The 24,982-nt window shown below is 39.7% G+C and overlaps 2 protein-coding genes across 3 annotated transcripts in view; one reads left to right on the top strand and one right to left on the bottom strand.

Moving 5' to 3' along the window:
- PUP5 (purine permease 5) overlaps positions 1-12,239 on the top strand; it is a 42,522-nt gene extending 30,283 nt beyond the window's left edge. For both annotated transcript variants that reach the window (XM_089803836.1, XM_089803835.1), the window contains exon 2: positions 10,619-12,239. In XM_089803836.1, coding sequence (XP_089659962.1) covers positions 10,747-11,730 — 984 coding nt within the window. In that variant the 5' untranslated portion in view covers positions 10,619-10,746 and the 3' untranslated portion in view covers positions 11,731-12,239. The remainder of the gene's footprint in view (positions 1-10,618) is intronic.
- Positions 12,240-15,734: 3,495 nt separating this feature from the next.
- On the bottom strand, positions 15,735-17,173 carry LOC149533648 (floral homeotic protein AGAMOUS-like). Its single transcript, XM_089803837.1, has one exon. It carries the CDS (start codon positions 17,160-17,162, stop codon positions 16,080-16,082), a length of 1,083 nt encoding a protein of 360 aa, XP_089659963.1. The 5' UTR covers positions 17,163-17,173; the 3' UTR covers positions 15,735-16,079.
- Positions 17,174-24,982: the final 7,809 nt, after the last annotated feature.

The following is a 24,982-nucleotide window of genomic DNA, read 5'->3' as shown; positions in this document are numbered from 1 at the left end:
ACTTTCACATTCTGTATCGCCTAGCTCTAGAAAGTTTCGTACGGAGGGAAGCCACGGAGAATGAGGTTACGACAGATAGTGTGGGATGATATGCATGCAAGCCCCACCATGAACAAATTTCTAGACCAACTTCCCCGTCTGATCGCACAAGCCTACGTGGCACAGAAGAGACACCAGGAGGAAGTGGAACGCGAGGAATGCCGCTAGGAGACTGAAGAAATTCTATGAGGAAAGAGATGCACGGCGTTGGAAAACTGAACCATGAGCAGTTGCTCTATGGTGTTAAGGGCACTCAAAAATCAGTAATTGTCGCAAGTCGACACATGATGTATACAAAATAAATAATTAAAAGAGCGTTTTGTTTTGATTTTCTTTTATAATGGTACTATATGCCAAATGCCCAATCTTTTGAATAAGAATAGGAATTTGAGGGAAGAAATTGATGAATTACAAATTGTGTGTGGTGAAGCCGAGCGACGGGGGAGAAATAAGACCACTCATTGGGGAATGGACTGAGGGGCAGCCAGAGGAATCACCTAGTGTGGTGTTCATAGCAGGGTTCACAGGAACCAATGAAGGGTGTCTCAGTTCACCGGAACGGCGAGGATGGAGCAACGAGGAGTTGCTCGAGGAAACACAGCATCGATTGGCAGTGCTTGAGGAGACAAAGGAGCAATTTTTACATTCATCACGTACACCACTACGAGAGCGAACCTATGAAGACATAGGAGAAGAGGCAAGGCCAAAAAAAGACACTAGGGCGAAAGGAAGTGCCAGAGTGGCAATGCATGGTGGTTAGAGTAACCCGTTGGGATCAACTTCTAATAGTTCAGCAACATGATCTAGTGGTAATCAACGAGAAAGAAGCACTATGTCTCAAAAGCAAAAACTCCTGAAGTTCACGGGCAACAGGATGAAAGATCCTGTATGGCATTGCCATACGTGTGAAATGATATGGACTGCCAACGCGGTCACGAATGCGGATGAATGGTTGAACTAATTTCCCACCAGCTTACGGGGGGTAGCGGTGGATTGGTTCTCCGACATGGACAAGGCAAAGATCTCTACATGGGATGCTCTGAAGAAAGAATTCCAAACAGAATTTCGACTACTCCAGGATGATAACAAGGTTGTAGCAGAAATCTACAATTGCAAACAAGGGAAGGACATGATTTGAGCCTACAATCGAAGGCTTAAAGATCTTAGTCGGATGGGTATGCAACCGGCGGACGGACTAAAGAAACGCTGGTTTGTAGAAGGCCTCCGAGGAGCATTGAGAAGAAAAATGAAAATAGTTCCGCCCACGTCCTATACCAATGCATACAACCATCCCCTAAATTTAGAAAGTGAAAGCAAAACAACAAAGAAGAAGAGGAGGAGAAGTAAATCTTCATCATCTTTCGAGAGCGATGAATCCTCCGATAAGGGTAGCAATATAGATTGCAAAGAGGAGCCCAACAAGAAAGTACAAGCACTTCAAAAAGACTTAGAATGGATGCAAAAGGAATTCAAATCCATGATGGGAACCAGTGGCCGTACGGAGGAAGGAGAAATATGGTGCACGGATTGCAGAGAGAAGGGCCATTTAAAAGGAGCGTGTTCCAAAAAGGCGATGTGTGATATTTGTCAGGTCTTAGGGCATTCTACAAAGGAATGTCCGATCAACATGAAGACTAGGAGCCAACAGATATTGTTCACACAAGAACAACCATCCACGTCTGGCACAAACAATGAGACCCAGGGCAACAATACAGCCACATCTGGCAGCTATCGGAAAAATCGCCGAGGACAGGGCGGGAAAGACAATAGAAATCGAATACAATATGATTCCAAAGGGAGGCCTATAATCCAATGCCGGGCATGTAACCAATGGGGCCACTTCGCCAGAGAGTGTCCAAAGAATGACACTCCACAAAAATTATGTGGATGACGAAGATGCAAATTGCCCAAAACAATTAAATCTCATTAACATCTATGAGGAAAAGGTTCTAGTTGTCACCCGCAACTAGGCTAAACAGGCCACCTATCTTGAGACCCACACAGAGAAGCAAATACTGCAGGAGGCACGGAAGGATGTAGAGAAAGCAATGAAGGCTATGAAGGATATGAAAGATGCTATTCCTCGATGATTGGAAGGAGAAAACAACTTGGTCAATCGGATCCTACAAATGGAGGTGCTCGTCAGAGTTCAAGACCTCTTACAAGTAGTACCGCAACTAAGGACGACATTACTGAATACCCACACACACGGCGCAGACAAAAGGACAGCGAACCATACCAGGAGGGTCCGCGACAGATCGCATGTTGCTCACAGTAAGCAACGATCGTCATCCGGCGGTGGTCGAGATGGGAATCCTCGGAACCATCTTGACGGACACCATCATGGACGGTGGGTGCGGGGTAAATGTTCTTCCCAAGGAGATGTGGAGGAAATTGGGAAAACCTGCCCTGTAGCTGTCCACATTCAACCTACTCGGTGCAGCCAGCAAGGGATAAAACCCCTGGGGACCTTAGTGGCTCAACAAGTAACTATCAGGACGCAGCCATTTGTGTTGGGTTTCGTACTAATCCCCTTGAAGAAAAAGGGATATGATGCCATTCTTGGCAGAGGATGGCTAGTGGCGGTGAAAGTAAATCACAACTGGAAGAAGAATATCCTGTCAATGGAAAGTGGAGGGTGGAAGTTTGTGATTGATCTCTGAACTCAAGTGGTAAGTGAAGAGATGGCATCGTCGTTGAAATCCGAGTCAAACAGAGAGCACCAGACAGACAAGGGAAGAATGGATCTGAACGAAAAAGGCATTTTAGAGCTGGAGGAGTGTTCAGAGGACGAGACAAGTTCACTAAATGGAATTTTTCATTGGCAGATGGAAGACTATGAACTCTTCCATATGTACATGCTTGGCGTGGAAGAACCCAAAGATGAGGAGGTATTCCCACCACAGTTCGTGGAATACAAAGAAGGAAACACAGAGATCAATGAGAGTCTCAACCATTGCTTTGAAGGAAAAGAGATAAGATATGAAGAGCCGTCCATAGAGGTTACTAATTTTGGAGACATGGAGAATCCAAGGAACATACTCGTGGGAGACGACTGGAACCCGGTACTGAAGGCCAACATTCAAAAAATTTCTTGAGTACAAAGATGTATTTGCATGGACTTACAAAGATTTAAAGGGAATCCCATCGGAGATTTGCATCCACCGCATACAGTTGGTACTCGGAGCCATACCTGTGCGGAAACGCTCGTACCGAATGAACAAAAACTATGCAGCCTGCGTAGATGAGGAAATACAGTGCATGCTGGAAGCCAGCATAATATTCAAATTTCAAACGAGCGAGTGGGTGTCACCTATTGTGATATCGATGGACGGGATCCAAATTTGGATATGCGTGGACTTTCGGTGCTTCAACGCGGTCACAATAAAGGATTCGTTCCCGATTTTGTTCACCGACGCAATTCTGGAAGAAGTGGCTGGACACGAGATGTATTCCTTCATGGATGGATTTTCTAGCTATAACTAGATCTCCATTGTTGAGGAAGACAAACTGAAGACTACTTTTGTGGTGGAGGATGGAGCGTATGCGTACAATCGAATGCCCTTCGGATTGTGTAATGCACCTGCCACATTCGAAAGGATCATATTGCACATATTTGACAAAATGTCGGTAGGCAACTTCCATGCATTTCTGGATGATTGGTCCATTTTCAGTGGACAAGACAACCACTTAAAGGCACTTGAGGAATGTATGGAGAGGTGTTGATGGGTGAGGCTGGCATTAAATCCAAAGAAATGTCAGTTCATGGTTCCTCAGGGAAAACTACTTGGACATATTGTTTGGAAGACAGGACTAAAGACCAACCCGGATAAAGTAAGGGTGATAGTGGAAATGGAAGCCTTGACGGACATATCTGGAGTCAAGTCCTTTCTTGGACACATTGGGTATTACAAACGATTTATAAAGAACTATGCCAGAATTGCTCTGCCCCTGGACAAGTTGACACGAAAAGGAGAATCGTACATCTGGACTTTTGAGTAGGAGACCGCCTTCTCAGAACTGAAGAATAGATTGCTGGGAGCGCCCATACTGCCATATCCAAACTAGGACAGGGAGTTCCATGTCCACGTGGACGCATCAAATTTCACTATCGGTGTGACGTTGGCGTAGACTGGTGATCATGGTCTTGATCATCCAGTTTATTTTGCAAGTTGGCTATTGTCAAAAGGGAAGAGAAATTATAGTACCACTGAAAGGGAGGATCTTGGGATGGTGTACTCGGTACAAAAGTTCAGACATTATTTATTGGCCACACCATTTACCTTTTATGTGGATCACCAGGCATTGATGTACCTAGTGAACAAACCAATCATCCAAGGTAGAATTAGTAGATGGTTTTTGCTGCTACAAGAATTTACCTTCACCATCATTGTGCGACCTGGGAAGAGTCGTCATTGCCGACCAACTCTCCCGAATCAAGTCCGAGGAGCTGCCGGAAGGGGTCAATGGCGACTTTCTGGATGCACACTTGTTTAGAATCCTCATTCTTTTGGAATAGTATGAGTCTATAGGGGAGTATCTATCAACATCCCAATTTTTGAGAGAGATGCCGCCAAGCGAACGACAGAAGCTAGTTTTAAGAAGCCAGACTTTTCAGTTAATAAATGGTCTTCTCTATAAGATGGGTCCTGATCAAGTACTACACCAATGTGTAATGGAGGAAGAAGTGCAAAGTGTTCTAAGAGAAACACATGAAGGGCTGGCAGGTGGCCACATGGGACCTAGCACAACACGAAAGGTTTTGCTTGTCGAGTTATGGTGGCCCACATTTTACAACGATGCACGAGAATGGGTGCTGAGCTGCAACACATGCCAAAGAGCCGGCAAACCACTCAAGAGGGACTTATGCCATCAAACCCCTCCCACGCCTAGGAGTTGTTTGAACGTTGGGGATTAGACTTTGTCGGTCCCCTGAAGGCAAGTAGGGCCCGATGCTACTGATACATAGTGGTAGCCATGGAGTATCTAACAAAGTGGGTAGAAGCACAAGCACTACCTGATAATTCTGCAATCAACACGGCCAAGTTCATGTATGAACAAATAATCACACGGTATGGTATACCTATTCAGTTGACGAGTGACAAAGGAGGTCACTTTGTCAACCACGTGACCAGATTATTGACAACAGAATTCAGAAAATTTCATTCGTTGTCAAGTCCCTACTATCCACAAGCCAATTGCAGGTGGAGGCCACAAATAAAATTCTGGTGGGCATCATATACAAATCATGTGGCGTCGAATAGGCCGACTGGGAGAAGTTACCTTCGGCGTTGTGGGCCTAGCATACCACATTCAAAGTCACAATGGAACAAACACCGTTCTAGTTGATGTTTGGCCAAGAAGTTGTGGTACTAGCCAAATTTATGGTCCCAAGCTTGCGAATTGCAATTCACAATAGATTAGGAGATATGGAGAGTTTACAAGAACGCCTTTACTAATTGAACAAACTGGATAAACGCAGATTAACAGCGCAATGGGCAACAAAAGTGGCACAAACCCGTCAAAAAGCGTGGCACGCCAAACATTTGAAAAGGACGAGGTTCTAGCCAGGCCAACTCATGCTTCGGTACAACAGCCGCAATGAAATAAAACTCGAGAAGTTCAAGGTTAAGTGGCTAGGACCATATAAAGTGAGAAGTTGGCGACAATGGATCCATAAAATTGTGGACCTTGGACGGGCGCAAAATTCCCGAGGCCATCAATGGATCAAGGTTAAAAATCTATCAAGCGCGACAAGGAGGCGAAGTAAGAAATAATTGCCAAATCAAACATAGGTTAAAAAAAAAAAAGTGCATCTCGTAGACGTGTGGCTGCGGACACTTGTGTCTCGCGGTAAGGGTCTTGTGGACAATTGGCAAGACTTACATAATTCGGCCACTGGTTACAAGGAATCATGCGGGGTAATACGCCAAGGGTTGTAAAGAAAATCGAAGCCGTAGAGAAGAAAAGAAAGAACTGTGGAGAGATAGTAAGCTAGCCGTAGGAGGAATGAAAGTTCACGTCGACGAGAGAAAGGTAGTCCGTGGTAGCAACATTGGTGTCAGACATAAAGAAAGAGCATCCACAGGAGGAAGTCATAAGAAGAATAAGTGTTGAAGGAGAAAAGGAAGAAGCTATGGTCCGCAAGAAAGGAACATATTGCAGGCACATCATCCATGGGAAGAAAAGAATATCCGTAGGGAAGGAAAGGCATTCAACGTGGGAACCATTGCCATCGGAGAATTATTGCCGCAGAAGACAAAAAGAGAGAGAAACTCTAACTATTTCTTTTGGGTACATTAAAAGACAAAACAAGAGACCGTTATTATGGAATCCGCAAGGAAAAGAAAGCAATGGAAAAACTAGTTGAAGGCAAATATGGAAAAGAGTGCGAGAGTGTTGGCTTTCGGAGTCCGAGTTGCAGGGCCAACAACATCTAGCAGTAAGAAGTAGAAAGTGAAGGCTGACCTTTCACACCTCACGGTTCAGTTTGAAGGATTGAATGGCAACAAGTGTTGGAAATGGTGGCAAGAGACTGTAGATACAGAGGTAATCAAACAAATTTTGGTACGAGCACAAGTACATTGGGCAATACAACTTCCAGTATTTTTCATTTGGTTGTTTGAATCAATTTTGAGAACTATGATAGAATCGTACAACAGGTGAGTACATTTCTTTACAAAAAGCACCGTATGACAGTCTCTTTCAAACTGTGGGATTTCAGTAGGGTTTTTGGCATTCCTTGCCGAGGAGGTTAGAAGGTGGAGACCAAGAATCGCAAGTTGTCATAGGAACATAAAGAGTATTGGGTGAAATTAGTAGGCTACGACCTCACACCAGAGGAAATGGAGTCTGTGGTGAAGGGTGCCAAGAGCCGAGGACTATGAAGAGATTTTATTTGGGAGGGCCATTGGGATGTATCATGGATGTAATTAAAAGCAGGTTAACGAGGGCAAGTTGGGCCTTGGATATAGCTTTGTCGCAAATTACATTCATGAACGGTATCATGAATGGTACCGTGTATGATTGGGCCACGGTCCTCGCCGACAGGATGGAGTTTATGACACTCCAACATCGGACATTCTTAATGATGCATCATGCCATCGACTTGTTTTTGGAGGCACCTCTTCATCAAGTTCCAATCGACGATTTTGAGGTTCCACCGAGGGGGAAGTTGGCGACAGAAGAACCCCCAATATTCTACTGGAGACATTTAGACATGGGTGGAACCGCGGCTGGGCAGAAGAAAGTATTGCAGGGATTGGAGGCATACGAGGACATGGACAGCGGAAGGGAGGAAACCACAGAGAGCAGTGGGGCCGATTCTGAGGAAGAGAGTACCTCTACAGAAGTTGGCAGCAACGCGGTGACCAGTGGGTCCACATTCTTCACCCTGCCCCAGTTGCCAACTTCGGCACACTTGACAGCCACCACTTCGCTCATTTCTCCATTTGGCCAAAGACATGCGCAGGTCATTATGACTCCACCGACAACCACGACAGAGGTTACGACTTCACCAACGGCCACGACAGATGTTATGCCTCCACAGAGTTTTTCGCCAGACTCAGTTGCACTAGCAGAGCTAGCTGCAGAGATAGTAGAGTTGCCAGTGCTAGAGCCCAAACCTTAGGTTCCATTAGATGTGATTGGCTCTGATGTTGTGGTCACCATCTCCTCTTTGTTGGCCGACGCCCAGCCAGTCGCTAGTACAGTTAGCATAGCCAGATGAAAGCATTCAGTCGACACAGGGAGCTCAACCCGAGAATATTGAGGTGATGGACAGAGCTAGTGCATTCCTATGACAGCAGTTTTGACTCATTCTTGCAAAGGTCGGTCCTTCCATTCAGTCCCCAAGGCATGAAGGGGTATCCCTAGGACCAGCTATCGTGTTAGAGCCACAAGAGGTGGGAGTACCATAGTTCGAGGATGCGCCTGGAGAGGAGGCAGCAACACTGGATGTGGATGTGGCTACCGCAAGATAGGCAGGGATGTATACCGACGGGGAGTGGACTCTTGACGATGTGGGAAAAGAGGATTATGGGTCGGATGAGGATAGATGCAAGGCATACCTCAAAGCTATGCAGGTTGTGATGGAGAAAGGACGCATCGTTGCATGCCAGGCTTTGACTCGTAGGAGGGAGTTACATTTGATTCGAGCTTATATTTGGGGGCTTTGTCTTGAGCATTTTCACTCTTGTTGTTAGGCTAGGGGATGGCCAGCTGTGGAGACACCAAAGATGTTGGTTGATTGGGCTACAAAGCCTGAGCTAGGATTGTGCAAGATTCCAATGGAGAAACTGGTGCACGAGATAGTGGGGTTATATAAAGGCGTCTAGTATGCTCATAGGCGTGCAAAGGCAGACAAGGCATCGGAGAGGATCGCAATTGAGAGATTTGTGACAATTGAGAGGGGGACTAGAGAGAAGCTAGCTGTTGACTTGGTTAGCCAGCAGGCAGTGTGGGCAGTCGAGTGCGCAACACTTTTGCGAGACAAGGAGATGGCCGAACAAAGACTACAGGCGGCCGAGCAGGAATTGCAGACAGCTAAGGCCTAGGCTATTGATGCAACGCTTCTTCTGAAGGAAATAGTGGAGTTAATACGTGGACTCGGAAGGATTTACGCATCCACACAGATCAAGTGTACGAGTTGCGCCGACAACAAAGCTCTTCAGGGATCCAACCTCCTCCCTAGTCTATATTATTTCTATGTTGTATGTTGTTGTCTCCTATTTTTGTTAGTTTATGAAGTCACTAGGAGACGACTTTTCTTTTTTGGGGGGGATGATTTTATCCGGCAAAAAGGGTAGTTAGACAGTTACCGGTGCGGCGACAGTTGTGTCATTTCATTGGCACCGTTTCGGACTTTATAAATGTTGTGAACACTTATGTATTTTGGTATCATTGTCAACATCATTATCATTGTACCGATTATATCATTATTGTGTACAGAAAAGCATTTGATAGTGAATAGTATTTTGCATTGATTATATGTTTTCTTTCCTATTCGCCATGGGCTGAACAAGCATCTAAAGTCTAACCCCATGTGAAGATTATGGGAAACTTTGACAGATGATAGAGAACTTGACTATAACAGACAAGTCTCTTCTTGTTCAAGGGGGTTCAAATAAAAATTTAAAAAATTGAAAACTAACATTCTAATTTCTAACCCCTAAAAAGTATAAAGACATCCAAAATAAGGAAGAGACATCTCTAATACATAACGGAAAAAAAAAAGACATCATAGAGAATAAGAAAATCACATTTAGTAAGGATGGCTAAACATCATTTGATTTGGTTGAGCTTGAAACAAAGTTAAGAGCAATCGTGGAGGAAGAGAAGAGAGCTTAGGCAGATTGCTTGACATTTCTGACACAAGATATCATGGTTGCAGCAGCATTGAGGACCTATTTGAGATGTGATTGCAAGACACATGATAGAGCTAGTGATTCTAGCCTTAGTGATACAGACTCGTCTCTGTTAGAGGTCATGATTCCACGTGTTTTTTGGTTCTTTGGTATGATGGATATTGGAATCCTGAACTTGGTACACCAAAATTACTTATGAATACTTATACCTGCAAAATCTTGTTGTCTTCAGCTCAAAATCTTTTATATTCATCAATTTGATGTATGCTTGTGCATGTGATCAAACTAGTTTGTAATTGTATAGTTTTTATTGTTTAATGATTTTATCAAATGATTTAGAGCAGAGTGCATACAAAAACACATTGCTCTTTTTTTCAAATTGTTGAGTCTATACCAAGTTTAAGTCCAAAACTAGTTTGTGAAGTTTGGCAACATAGATAAGTTTATTAACACTATCTTAATGAAGTATTTGTCAGTTTGTAAAATCAAATAAATCAGTTGTAACACTGAAGGTAAATCAAATTGCCCAAGTACTCCACTACATTATGACGATAAATTATATCTTGGGGACCTAAATATTTAAGGAATAATGATTTTCTATTCATCTGAAGTGACCTATGATATTGAATTCCATATTTTCTCCATCAAGATTTAAATTGTGTCTCTTTATCCGATATGTTATGTATTATGCTTCATGCATATACCCTCTATTTGTAGTTTTGGAACTGATGAATTAAGCAATCAAGAAGTGCTCGAGTATTGGTCTGCTTGTCTCCATCGCAATGCTTTGACACTTGGATCTGTGAATTATCTGTCCTGCCCATAAGGTAATATAGATTTCATATTTGAAATAGGCATGGTTAAGCTCTATGGACCTCACATCAGAAATGTGAATGCTTGAGTACCATGGATAACCTGTCCATTAAAACTGTTGAATTTGATTACATTTAGAGTTAATTTCATATTTACGTGTTCTACAGTCAGGGAAGCACTATGTTCTTTTCTTGGCTTGTGATTGATCATAGAGGCACAGTGAGTTTATTTGGTTTTTCCTTATATATTTATATATCATGAATATTATTTTGCTGAAGGAGAAATCCTAATGTATCGATTTGTGCAGATTACAAATTGTAACATTGTTTTGAAATTTTAGTTCATACAACATTTGGAATCCTTGAAGAGTGCTTAACATTTTAGTTGTTTTATCTCTTCAGGTACATCTCATAAGAGACCACAGATTCTATCTAAGTTGATTGCGGAGTCAGCTTATTCTCGACTATGGAAAATATATGACAGGAAATCACCTATTATCTGGGTAATCTTATTACTTAGTGTTTTTGCCATGATGACAGCTTTTCCAGCTTCCAGCCTTCTCTCCCGTCTTTACTATGTCAATGGTGGAAAGAGCAGGTGGTTGCTCTCATGGATAGCAGTAGCAGGCTGGCCCCTAACTGCAGTATTTCTATTTCCATTTTATTTTCAAAAGGGAATCTCACCTACGCCACTTAGTTGGCAACTTGCCATTTCATATGCGGTACTTGGATTCTTGAGTGCCGCTGACAACCTGATGTATGCATGGGCTTACTCATATTTACCAGCATCAACATCTTCTCTTCTTGCTTCATCCTCACTCGTATTTACAGCTATCTTTGCTTATTTTATTGTGGGAAAAAAATTGAATGCTTCCACTTTCAATGCAGTTGCAATTATAACTGCAGCTGCAGTGATTATAGGCCTAGATTCAGATTCTGATAAGCCTGCAGGTGTAAGCAATGGTCAATATGCTGCTGGCTACATCTGGGACATTTTGGGTTCTGCCTTGCATGGCCTAATTTTTGCATTATCAGAGCTTCTGTTTATTAAGTTATTAGGAAGGAAATCGTTCCATGTTGTCCTAGAACAACAGGTGATGGTTTCATTATTTGGTTGTATTTTTACCACAATTGGAGTGATAGTAAATGGTGATTTTACAGCTATGAAGTCAGAGGCAGATACATTCAAACATGGGGCAGTATCTTACTACATGGTGCTTTTCTGGGGAGCTGTAACTTTCCAGCTTGGAATATTAGGAAGTGTGGCAGTGCTTTACATCACATCGACATTACTGGCTGGGGTGGTTAATGCAGTACGAGTTCCTATTACTAGCCTTGCTGCTGTTGTATGCTTTCATGACCCTATGGGTGGCTATAAAATTCTTTCTCTAGTCCTCACAGTTTGGGGTTTTGGTTCATACATTTATGGTACATCTTCAGAAGTCAAAATTGAGCATGACTTTACTGAAATTGCAGTCGACAGGAAAAAAATTGAAGAAGAGTCTGTAATTTAGAACTTTAAAGCATGACATTCAAGCTTCTTAGCGAATTCCCATGTCATGGGATGAATAGTTACCCAATTGGAGGGCTGCACTATGATAAGTTCTGAAAAACTAAGATACATAAGACTTTGGGTTTCCCTCTTTAAGTGGAACATTTGCATAGTGCCATGAATCACATGATTTTCCACAGGATTGCAGGATTCAATCATTGTTTAAGCTGCAAATAAGCTAAAGCAGCATAGAGATTCCTAGTTTCTCATTACCCATCGAGACAAGGTATCTACACGAGGTTGCAACTTGCAATCTGACAGTTGCAACATGGTGTGCACTAACAATTCTATAGGATTAAATGTAAAAAATTGGACTGACACTATAACTTGAATTATCAAAGACCTTGATGATAGATGGTTATAAGAAACAACAACAAAAAATATTTGACCTATTTGTGACAAAGTAGGTGGGAAAAGCTTGCTATACTGGATATACAGATTAATCTTCAATTCAATTCCATTTATAAGAAATTGTATTGTGTAACTTGTGTTTTGCATGATTCAGTTACAAATGTCAGTAGTGAAGATCATATATTAAAATGCACAAACAATGGATAAACTGTTGTGATTGTTAGTGCATCCTACAGAGTATTCATTCGCGCAAGTCTTTTACAAGACATTCAGCATTGAGAAATTGCAGAATAAGTTCTACAAGTGAAAATTTTAAAAGCCTGTTGTTAGTACAAGTGTCAAAATATTAGTGGTGGTGCTGTAAACAATGTGGAAAAGAGGCCTTGGTCACCAGACAAAATATTGGACTGTACTCTCATACAAAGTAATGATTCCTTCCAACGTGTAGAGCTAAGGAAAGAATGATGTGATGAAAAGGTTTCAATAAGTCAATAGTGTACAGAAATGCATTTCCTCCCAATCAAAAAATGACTCATCAGGTAAAATAATCTTTAACAGTAATGAATTTAAACAAGGAGGTTGAGGAAATTGGATGATAATAAGAGACTGTCTAGGATAATTGTATACTTGCACTAGGGAAATTCTGTTACATTTCATTAGAGAGGAATGAATGTGCTCTAGTTTGGGGACCTAAATAAATTTTGCTTCCAAACCCAAATGAGTTCAGGAAGGAAGTTATGGCCAGCTCAACAGTAGATTCAAGTGCAAAATTATGTTTTGCATTTGATCTATTCAGTATAACCATATATATTTGTTTTTTATAATTTTAGTGTGTGTCTACTTAATTATCTTCATAGAAGCGGTACTAGAATTACATAAGCTGCATGAATTGATAAACGTTTGAGTCATTAACAGAAGGTTCTGCAATAATGGAGGACTAAACCGAATGTGGGTTTACAAGCTACAAATGCAATCAAGGCTGCAAAGAGTTTTGATTTCCTGAAATTATGGTGGTGGAATAAACTGAATAATTGAACTCTATATAAGGAAAGAATTCATTAATAAATCTAAAATATAATTAAATTATAAATGGGTGTTTGTACTCTAATATAGACACACATTATCATCATAAATACAGAGTACAGTACACTATGTCTAACTCATTTACCTATTTTCAGTTTAGATTTCATCAATATATTAATATTATAACACAATTTAAGCTTGAATAATTTTGGGTCTCTATCACATCACACTGCTTACAGATCTATTTCTAATCCTATACTCTCATGTCTCTATCATCTAGATTATGATCTATCTTGTTACAATAGTAAGATAAATAATAGAAACCAGGCTATGATGACTTAGTAATCATGTGTCTATAAAGTCAATTGCATGCCTAGAGACTACAATCATTGGCATTGCTCATCCTCTAATGATACCACATGTCACTTGTTTGACATGTACCTTGCCTGGTCAAGATCAACATCAAATCCTTGCATTCTTTAACAATGAAATTACTAAAAACGTTTTTTTTTCATACTTGAAACCTTTCCTAATCATCAAGGTAAGCAGAATCTGAAACATGAAATGTTCTAATCAGCTATGAAAGTCTAAAGAGACCCGATTCTTGCTGCTAGAGATGCATTTGGAGAAAATAATTATAACACAAATATTTTACAAGTGGAAGCAATAATATGTTTGTATTAAGCACAATATAAATATATCACCACGCTTGACATATTGGTAATGGCCTCTAACCATCAAGGATACTTATTCTATAATATATATGGTCAAACATTAAGTTTTAATGGCAAATATTATGCAAACTAAGTTTTCTTTTTCTTTAGTACTGCAAGTATGTATCTTTGAAGGATAGGAAATCTTATAAAGAAGGGGAAAAAACTTTTAAACCTCTTAACTCGAGAAAACACAACTGGTGTAGTTGATGTAGTGAATGTCAACTCCAATGTAGCTCCCAACAACTGCACTAGGTATGACAGAGAATTGCAAGGTTCTTGTAGAACTGATCAATTGGGATCCTTTCCACTCTTCCTGCTGCTTCAACACTTCGATACTATTGTATCCGAGGAACTCTCAGGATGCAAGCAAACTATAGCATCTTCCCTATCACTTTAGAATTGTTCAAGAAGTTGTAAAGATAGAAATTACACTTACCGCCAGCAAAATCCAGACAATTACATAGGATTAATAAATACTGCTGAATTAAACAATCTAATACTGCATAGGCATCTCCTGCAATAGGGCTGATGCTTACAGTGAGCTACCTTGATTAGGATGATGCAAATTATTTTGCATGTTCATCTGCTACAGACAAAGACCTAGACAAACTATTAATTTAGGGGGAACTAAGACTTAATCCCTAAAATTAGTCATTGTCAAGCAAAACTCCTCAGGCAAAGGAAGTAAATATGTCATATGGTCTTTCTTTCCTTTAATATGTAATTGAATCTATAAACACTGTTGAAGTTCTACACAAGGAAGCACAACTTTTTCCCAAATATAACTTAGAAGTTTCCTCTTAGGGAGTCAGTACAGGAGGTGTATCATCAACATGCACCCACCAATTCAAAGGAGCATTCATTCTAAGGTTATTTTGTCACAAGATCAAAACATCTAAAAAATAACTCAATAACCATAATTTAAGAGTTGAGAAGGAATAAGAAATCCAATTGAAGAATACAAGACAAAAGCATAGTTAGAACGAACGAATGTCCTACTCTTGTAAATGTAATTTGTCTCGTGCATTATTGAGCGAGTGTACTTCCTTTCTTAGTCTCCAATCCATTTAAGGAAACCCTGGCACCAATTTCATGAGAACTTTTCGTCATTTGTGCATGTGCATCCTGATCTATTCGTTATCAGATACAGATATCTGCTCTTAAGAATTTCGTAACACACCATAAGCGTTGATCAGATTGCTACTTCTTAATGGAGTGACTTGAGAAATTTGAGAAATGCAGCCAACATATTTGGAAAGGAATATCAATAAGCCTAATTCTTTCCAAAACAGACTCGAGGATATAAGTAATTCTTTTATATGTACTCAAATTTTCTTTTAAATTAATAAAAATACATGAAACTTGTTCTCATAATGCCAATCAAATGTGAGACGAAGAAAGCCTTATGGAGAATACACCTTCCACTGAAAAGAAAAATATGGGTAAGTGTTGCAGCAATCCATTCAATACCAAATCCAGTAGAGAAAACTAAAATTGGTCTTTTTCTTTTCAAATTTTGATCCACTAGTAAAAAGCACGTGCTAATTTATAATATAAAGAGGAAGATCATTCCCAATGAATTTGCATTTGATAAATTTGTATCTAATAGGCACAAAACAAGATCTACTGTCATTCTATAAATAAAATATTTAGCTAATCTTATTCTTCTAACTAAAGGATAAAGCTCATGTCCAAAACACAATAAAACTGTAAATTTGTCATTCCCCATAGTCATACAAAACCTTAATGCCTGAGCAGAATCATTCTAATAGTAGAATTGAATACTTCAGTTTGTAAGCACTTGAATTCAACAACTAAAAACTATGCATGTAAATTCAGTTGCTTCTAGAAATCAAGAACTTGGCAGCGATGAAAACCTTTGCAATAAGGACTTTGAAAATTCTCAAAGTTGAGAAAACTTTCTTTGATAATTGACTAGTAACATTAACACCTATTCTCCATTCTATCCAGAGAATTTTTTTATAAAAAGCATTAAAAATATTTATACTCTGATTTCAAAAAACATAGAATGAGAGAAGGTTCTGGTATTCTATGACTAAGACCAATACTGTTAACCCTACGTGAGCTTCTCATAGGACACAAATCAAGTACGGTTTTTGTAATCCCACGAACAAAATGAAAGTGCTTCAGTTAGTTCTACGTGATGATCAATGCCTTTTCTAACCAAAATTGTTTGTTATTTATTGCAGGCTTTGCTCCATCAAAATTGTGGGTTGCAAGCTTGCCCTCTTATGGCTTCATATTCATCTCCTTGAACATTGGATGTAAACTGAAATGTAGAAGTTTCAGTAATATCACTGGTGGGATGCCAAAACCCTGATTGTTTATCTGCAAAAATCCATTTATGCATGTCTGCTGTTTGAGAGGAACCAAAGGGCTGATTTTCTCCTAACACAGATGATAAACTCACACCATCATATATATTTGAGGAAGGCAGAGACAGCCGTTGTTGATTTATTGATTCTGATCTTTCAGTGGGAACAAAATCAATGCCAGGACTGGGCAAATCTGGAAAGGACATCGGTTGGATCCCGGATTCTTGAACAAACTCATTACCATCTGCATTCAATAAACCTTGGTTGCCATCCATTAAAGCATATGGTGCTGGATAAGAACTAGTTGTATTCCATATAGACTGTGGGATTGAACCATAGAAGTCAGGGACTAAAGATGGGTGAGGCCTAGCATTCTCATAAAGAGGCCGTTGATTGTATTGTTCCATGAACATTTCATTCATGGAGGGAGAAGTACTATTGTTTTCATTGATTCTTATTGATAACAAATACTCTGCCCGTTCAATTACTTTTTCTTTAAGCATCTGCAACGAAGTTGCAAACTCCTTCAGCTCGTTCATGTGGAGGTCATGTATATTCATCTTCCACCAATAGTCCTTTTTTTCATGGTTAAACCCATACCCAGTACAAATATTCTGCTTTTCCCACTCTAGGAGCTCCAAATGCCTTTTTTGTGCATCATGATCTTGAACAAGTTGGTTGTATTGCTTTCCAAGCTTTTGAGTGTTCTCTATTTTCTCACTATCTGTAGAAACAGGGACATCCTGGAGCTTGTCAATTACAAAATCAATGGAAGGGTGTCCAAATGGGAAGACTTTCCCTGCCGGAGAGAAGACAATTATACCAATCTCTGCCCCACACAAAATGCAAAGCTCACTAGCCTTCTTGAACAAGCCCATTCTCCTCTTGGAAAAACACACCTGCCTGGCATCTGAATTTTCTATCCTTTTTATCTCTATCTTTTGTCGACCCATCTTTCTAGACACCATAACAATATCAAACATACCTGGTCAAAACATCTCTAAAAATTATTTCAAACTCATCAATACAATGAATAAAGTTAAACCCACATTGAAATCATTCCAATTTCAACATCAACTCGCATGATTATGAAACCAAAACATAATAAGTATTACTGAAAGCCAAAACATATCTTAAAATGTATTAAAAATGATCTTTACAGCAGTGGAAGTGTCATGGAATTCATAAAGAGAAAATTGGAATGCCAATAACGCCATTATAACGCAAATATGATTATAATGATAAAAGTGAAAATGAATGCAGGATTAAAACTTACGTTGGATATTCACAGATCAGCTCAATCGACTTTTCTTATACCTACTGCAGAGGTATTACTTTTTCCTTTACATATCAACAATGTGGACACAGATGTTCTTTTAAGAGTCGAGATTGATTTAACGTTTCCTCTTATTTTGCCGTTTCACTGCAGTTTAATTATGAGTTGAATATTAAGAGATGAAATTTCCTGATTGAAACTTTGTCTGTAAGAGATAACATGATTGTTATACATAGAAAGTCCTTAAAACTGGGAACACAGACAACGTTCTTCGGCTATAAAACAGCTTCAAAAATGGAGTTGACATTCATTTTCTCTAGAATACATTTGAAAATAAATAAATAAATCTAAATCCATTTTGAGTCTATATTAAAATTTAAATAAAAAATAATTTGGTATAGGAGCTTGTTTTTACAAATTATAATTAGAAATACATTTTTCTTTGGATAAAAGTTCGAATTAATTATTCCAAAACAAATCGAATCTCGTATTAAATGGTCAAATTAATTTATATGTTTAACCTGACTTTTAAAGGAGTTGGTAGTGATATTTTGACACGGTTGAATTGGTAAGAAAGAAAAAGGACATATGGAACTCTATAAGAGCTATTTTTGTGGAATAGGCTTACAATAAACTGTGATACATGTTAATTTCGAATCTTGGGTAAAATTTAGAAGATAATACTTTTAGATTTTAGAATTAGAGTGGTACTTTTGGCATGACGTGAAAGTTTATTCTACGTGCTTTCTAAAACTTTGTTATATTATATCTAATTTTTTAATTTTAGGTTTAGGTATATAATTATATATGTGTATTTTTTTTGGTAAAAGATAATAATGAGACTATTAATTTGTTTTTATTATGACATCTATAAGACCTATGTTAGTGGAAACCCTTCAAAACTACCTATTTATCAAATTGTTGCCTTAAAGATTTTAAGCTTAGAAAATTTAGAAAGTTTTAATATAAATTATTATTTTATATAATATAGTTAATAATGAATGTGTAAACATAATATTTAAATGTATAAGACATTTTCATAGGATCGTATTGGTGAAAATAGATATGGAAGGCTAGGGTTTCATGCGTTCTTTGAGTTTCCTTGCATTTGGCTCTCTGTCTAAGCTTTCCCTCTGTGCTTTCCACCTATTAGACCGCATTTAGTGTGGGAGTTTTTAGGCTTGTTTATAATGGCCCTGGTCAACGGTGACCCAGTTGTTGATATTGGTGTTCACACTGCTGCTTCGGAAAGCCATGGTGCCTCCATTGAATAAACGTCCTTGCAAATTCATCCCAAAGGTTTTTCACAAGGTAATCTTGATATTATCCTTCCTTTGCAAGAATTTGATGTTGCTTGTGACTGGTTAGAACAACATACCTTGATAGAGTATTTTGTTGGTAGGACTCCTCTCCGAGAATGTGTTAACAAGAGTTGGACTCCTCATGGAGTCCGTTTGATGTTGTGCAAAACCTTACCAAAGGTTTTTTTTATTTTCGTTTTGCCAACCCATCTCAGGTAGACATGGTGTTTAACAATGGCCCTTGGTTTGTGCATTCATCCCTGCTTGTTTTTCAAAGATGGTCGAGAGACTTCACCGTCTCTGACGACAAAAAGCTTAGGGTTCTTGTGTGGGTTGTGTTCTCAGGTTTACCCTTGCCGTGTTGGCCTTTTATCGAGTCTATTGCCAATACTCTTGGCAAAGTTATTACTAATGAACATGAAATTTCTTTCAATGCTCATCCTTAGAAACACATGTGCGCTGAGGTTGATCTCTCCAAGGATCTCAATGATTCTATGGAAATTCAGATTGGTTCTCAAACCTTCTCTCAGAAGGTGCTCCATTTGAACCTGCCCAAACCTGTTACAGGTGTTAGTTAAGAGAACACAAGATTAGGGATTGCCCTTTGGTTGTGCTTAGGGTTAGACCCCTGCCTAAGGAGGCCCTGGTTAAATCTGCAGAAGGGAAACAAAAAAGAGAAATGGAGTACAGTTGTGCTCAAGGGCAAAACTCCCTCAGCTCTGAAATAGTCATATGCAGTTGTTGTTTCAGTTCCTCCTATTTCAACAAGAGCGTAAACCCTAGCCATTATAGGGTTGAAGCCAATTTTTCTGAATTCAAACCCTAGTGTTTCCCACGTTTCAAACCTTGATAGTTCACAGGGGATCAAGGCGACCGCAAGGGCTAACACTTTGGTGGTGATTCACACTCCTCTTGTGGCCTCTTCCAGCGACCCAAAATGTGTAGCATTCTCGTAGTCCTCCCGGATGTGTTGAGACACTAGAGAAAAGATGGGCTATCAGTCTAGAGGATTTTCCTACTAGCTTTAACCATGCTTCCACTTTCCTGCAAAATAGCTACTCCTCTCTCGAGGACGAAGAAGATATGGAAGAGTTTTCATGAATTTTTTTATCATGGAATGTGCGAGGTCTTACAGACCTCTCCAAGAAGTATTATGTCAGGGATAACCATAATAGACTTGGTAATTTAGATTTTCTTTGCATGCAAGAGGTTAAAATTTCTGGTTTCATGTTTTCCTCTACATTTCCTGTGATTTGGCTAGATGGCATTATGTTTTCTTCTCAGCATGAAACTAGTAGAGGTGGTGTAGTTACTCTTATGTCACCTCATCTTCATTCTGCCATTATTTTGCATGGTTCTAACCCCATGCACAGAATAATTTAGCATGTGCTTTCTATCAACAATCATTCCTTTGGAGTAGTTAATGTTTATGCTTCTAATGATGCTGTGGAAAGATCTCAATTGTGGGGATGGATGGCAGACAACTTGCCTCCTGCTACTTGGGTTATGTGTGGTGACTTCAATATGGTTGAGTTGGCCTCTGACAAAGATGGCATTGTGCCTTCTTGTTGGACAGTTGGGGAAAGGGAAGCTTGGTACTACATGTGTAATAAATTGGGCCTTTATGATCCCAATACTAACTGTCGCTAGCATAGTGGGGTCTGTCACATTTGGTCCAACTTTCGAGCTGGCTTTGACTGCATTTTAAAACGTCTCGATCTTGCTATGATTACTACACAATCTTTTTTCTCCTTTTCTAAGGATCGAGATCTACCTGTCATTCCCTTGCCAGATGTGTTGTTATCAAACCACTATCCCATTTATTTTTCCATCTCTTGGCATATAGTTGTCCAACTTGTTGTCAGGACTTAGTTTTTCCTCAATACATCAGTGCTTATGCATGCTTCCACTATTGCTCATATCCCACGTATCTAGAATTTGGAGCCACGTCCACATTCTTAGATAGGTTGGATTTAGTGGTGGAATGATGTCATCACCATAACTGCTAGATTTCTGCGCATCTAAGGGAGGCAGTTGATAGTTTTTAGATGTTGGTCTTATGAATCTACTACCACGGCTCTCAAAAAAGCTTTTGAAGCTCTCACCCTTAACCCTTTTGATGTGGATTTGCAAATTCAGCTTGCCAAGCTTCGTCATGACAAGTAGGTTGCAAACAACTATGCTGCTTGTAGGGCCCAAATCAAAACTTGCCTCCATTGGTTGGAGGTTGGTGATAAGGCTTTTAAAGAATTTTTCCAGGCTCTTAAAGCCTGTCATACCAATTTTGGGATTAAAAAGGTTAAACAAGGCAATTCTATTCTCTCCAGTTTCCCTGACATCTTGCAAGCTTTTGTTCACCACTACGAAAATGGGTTTGCTTCGTAGGGAAATTTGGTTGCTTGGGAGGAAGCCCTCAAAAAGTGTATTACTATTACTCCAAACCGCCCAACGGTCAAGCAACGAGCCTTCTATGAGCAACTTCTCACCATTTGAGATTCCAAGGAGGCAATTTTTTCTATGGCTGATGACAAATCCCCTGGGTGTGATGGGTTCCCTTGTGAAATTTACAAACACCTTTCGAAGTTTATGGGTCTAGACTTGCACAAAGTTTATCTTGAAGCTTGTCTAGACTTGTAGAAAGTGTATCTTGAAGCCTATCATTCTAAGAGTAGAGGAGCTATTATTAACAAAGGAAACATCAAATTCATACCTAAAGATATTTGTAATTGGTGACCCATTACCTTGCTTAATGTGTCCTATAAGATTATTGCCAAAGCAATTTCGCTCAAAATCTGCCATCTCCTACCTTTAATTGTGCAGCCAAAGCAAACTGGCTTTATTAATTCCACATACATTATTAACAACATCATTGTTATCTAGGAAGGCATGAAGTGGGCTCGCAAATCCAATCAGTCGTCAGTATTTTTGAAAATTGACTTTGCTTAAGCTTATGACCGGATGGAATGGCCTTTTATCTTGGCTATGCTTCAAGCTCTTGGTTTTGGCCCCAATTTCCTTCAGTCTGTGGAAATTCTTTTTGGAGATGCTAATTCTTGTATTACTATCAATAGCTCGTAATCTAAAGCCTTTGGGCTCTTTCATTCCATCCGGCAGGGTTGCCTTCTAGCTCCGACTTTATATGTTCTCACTACTGAGGTTTTGGATACTTGCTACCCCACTTTGTTTCTTCTGGTTTGGTTCATGGCATTTCCTTGCTAGATTCCTCCTCCCAGTTGGTCAATGGACACTTTGCTAATGATTCCTTTCTCACTCTTTTGGAGGATGAGGAAAATATCACTAATGCTTTACAATGTTTGGATACCTTTTATCAAGCTGACACAAAATGCTCTATTTTTGGCAATCTTTTCTTCCAATTCCACCATGGCTTGACCAGTTCCAATGGAAATGGGTCACTCATGAGATCTTTCGCTTTCTAGGCATTCCTTTTTCCTTTCAAGCTTTGCTAGTTGATTTGTGGAATGCTGTGCTTATCAAGATTGAAAAGAAGCTTGACTATTGGCTTACTAAACCCCTTTCTCTTGCAAGGAAATTCTAGATTTTCTCAAAGGTCCTAGTAGCTACACATGTGTATTATTCTTCCTCTTGGGCTCCTTCCAAAGCCTCTTATCTAAAATTAGAGTGATTACTATGTGACTTTCTTTGAGCTTCTGGCTTTGATCATCATGGCTTTCATAGAGCGGCTTGGGATTATTATTGTCTCCCCAAAGAGTCTAGAGGCCTTGGCCTTCTTTCCACTTAGAAGCAAGGGTTTTCTCTTTGTGCCAAATGGATCATTCATGCCATTACTAGAGATGAAGCTTGGAAAATTTTGGTTTGGCATTCCATTTCTTCTAGGTTTCCTATTAATAGGCATGCATGAAAGAGGATTGGCTTTCAAACACTTCTTATCATGCGGGAACTTGTGCACATACAGGGCTCTTTTGTTACCAAGAGCATCTAGAAAGCTATCAAGCCTTGGCTTCACTGGTCTAGTGATGGGTTTTGAGATAGACTCTCTTTGAATCAACAAAACATTTGGTGGTCTCCTCTGTTTGCCACCCTAGGTGTCCCTCTAGCCAAGACTCAAAGTGCTTGTGCACTATGTTTTGTTAAATGTGGCATCAAGACTCCTAAGGACCTCTTTTCCAAGGTCACTATGAGCCTTAGATCCTAGGAAGATATGCAAGTCCAGTTCCGTCTTGCTCGCTCAAATCAGAAAACTTTTGATCTATTGGTTGCTACAATTCCAGATCATTTACTTCATAAACTGGGTATTTAGTCTGTTCGTCCTTGGTGGACTAACTGGAAGTGGTATCCTACCACTCCCTTCACTAGCTATAAGCCCAACTTGGGGTATCGATGGATTTCTCCACATCTGCTGATGGTAGATACCCTTAAGCAGCGCTAGCATTTGTAGGATTCTCTTTCTCAGTGGAGAAAGCATTTTGACACTATTTGGAATGCCATTATGGAGCCCAAGATTGCCCACTTTGCTTGGCGTGGTTTTTCAAGGTCTTCCCCTTGGGCCTCAACTCAAGCATATTGGGTTTTCAGATTCCTAGTGTCCTTTCTACAAGAAACCAAAGACATTTTTGCATATTTTTTGGTTCTATAGACGTGCTTAGCAATATTGGTACTGGATTCATGATTTTTTTAAGCCCTTTTAGCTAGAACCTTTTTCCTGCCATATGGTTATTTTGGGTGACTCCCCCAAGTTTCCTAAGAAATTTACCTAGATCTAGAATACCTTCAAGATGGAGATTTTGTTTACTTTATAGAAAGATCGAAATTTTGTTATTTTCACTCACAGTTTTCTTTATATAAATGTTGTTATGTACACTAAAGCATGCATTTGTAATAATGTAGATTCAAGTACAAGCCAACAAGGTGGCTCTAGAGGTGGCCCATCTCCTGGAGCTACTCAATCACTGGGATAATGCTCCCTGTATAGTTTCTAGAGTGTCACCTGATGTCTCAGTTGATGCTACTCCACCCAGGGGCCGCTGCTCGCACACACCATGCTCATAGGCTTTCCGTCACCGCTCTATTAGGATTAACCTCAAAAGGAAATGACAATTACATGCAAATATGACCAATACCAGAAAATAGTAGATTGCATAAAAGAGAACACAAGACACCAAGATTTAACGTGGTTCACCCAATCCCTAGGCTACGTCCACCAATAGTAAGTCCAATATTATTATTATCTAGTGATTACAACTTGATTACAATCCATGATTCCTTACAACTTAATACTACCACAAGAAGCTACAATATCACCACTACATCATGAAATCCCTAACCCTAAGCCTTTTTATACAAGCTTTTGTTGCTTACAAAATTAGGGCTAAAATAATAGAAAAATAGTAGCCAACACCTTTTACAATATAAGGTCATTTTTTGGCTTGGGGATGTTGCCCCTTAACCCCACCTTGTACTACAACAAGGAGCGCACTTGGGGCGCTGCCCCAGGACCCCACAAGGGTGCTACCCCCAAACCCCCATAGAAATAATACAAGAAGAAAATCACACCGAATAAACCTCCAAGTCTGATTAGGCTCCATATCACAACAATCTCCCACTTGAAGATTGATTAGACTCCACAAAAATAACCTGCCAATTGGAGATTGATCATAGCACTGCTAAACCTATAGCTCCCACTGAAATATATCAAACCACGTTGGACTCTGTTGTTCTTTTATTCTGTTCAGTCAAGAAGACCAACCGAATTTGAACAGGAGTTCAACTTCTCCCTTGTCACTACCTCTGTAAACATATCCATTGGATTGTCATCTATATGTATCTTGTCTAGCTTTAATTGTCCATCATCCAAAACTGACTGAATTAAATGGTACCGCAACTGTATGTGTTTTGTCTTTGAATGCAGAGCTGAATTCTTTATAAGATGAATTCCACTCTAACTATTTGTAGACAAATAATTATACTTCTAAGGGTGTCTCAATTCTTCCAAGAAGAACTGAAGCCGTATCATCTCCTTAGCTGCCTTTGTAGTAGCAACATACTATGCCTTTGTAGAGGATAAAGCATTAACCTTCTATAACCTAGAAACCCAGCTCATGGCCACCCCACCAACAGTAAACACATAACTTGTAGTACTCCACCTGGCATCAATATACCCTACCAAATCTGAGCCAACATATCCCTATAAATCAGTAGTAGAGCCCCCAAAGTGTAAACACTTATTGGATGT

The sequence above is a fragment of the Cupressus sempervirens genome, chromosome 10, assembly GCF_028749045.1.
Source record: "Cupressus sempervirens isolate cs-2001-9-10 chromosome 10, ASM2874904v1, whole genome shotgun sequence".
In the NCBI taxonomy this organism is placed as follows: domain Eukaryota; kingdom Viridiplantae; phylum Streptophyta; class Pinopsida; order Cupressales; family Cupressaceae; genus Cupressus; species Cupressus sempervirens.
Note: the sequence above shows the minus strand (reverse complement) of the source record. Positions and strands in the feature narration are given on the sequence as shown.

Excerpts from the sequence above, each read along its gene's own strand:
- LOC149533648 (XM_089803837.1), bottom strand. The coding sequence starts at position 17,162 with ATGGTGTCTAGAAAGATGGGTCGACAAAAGATAGAGATAAAAAGGATA.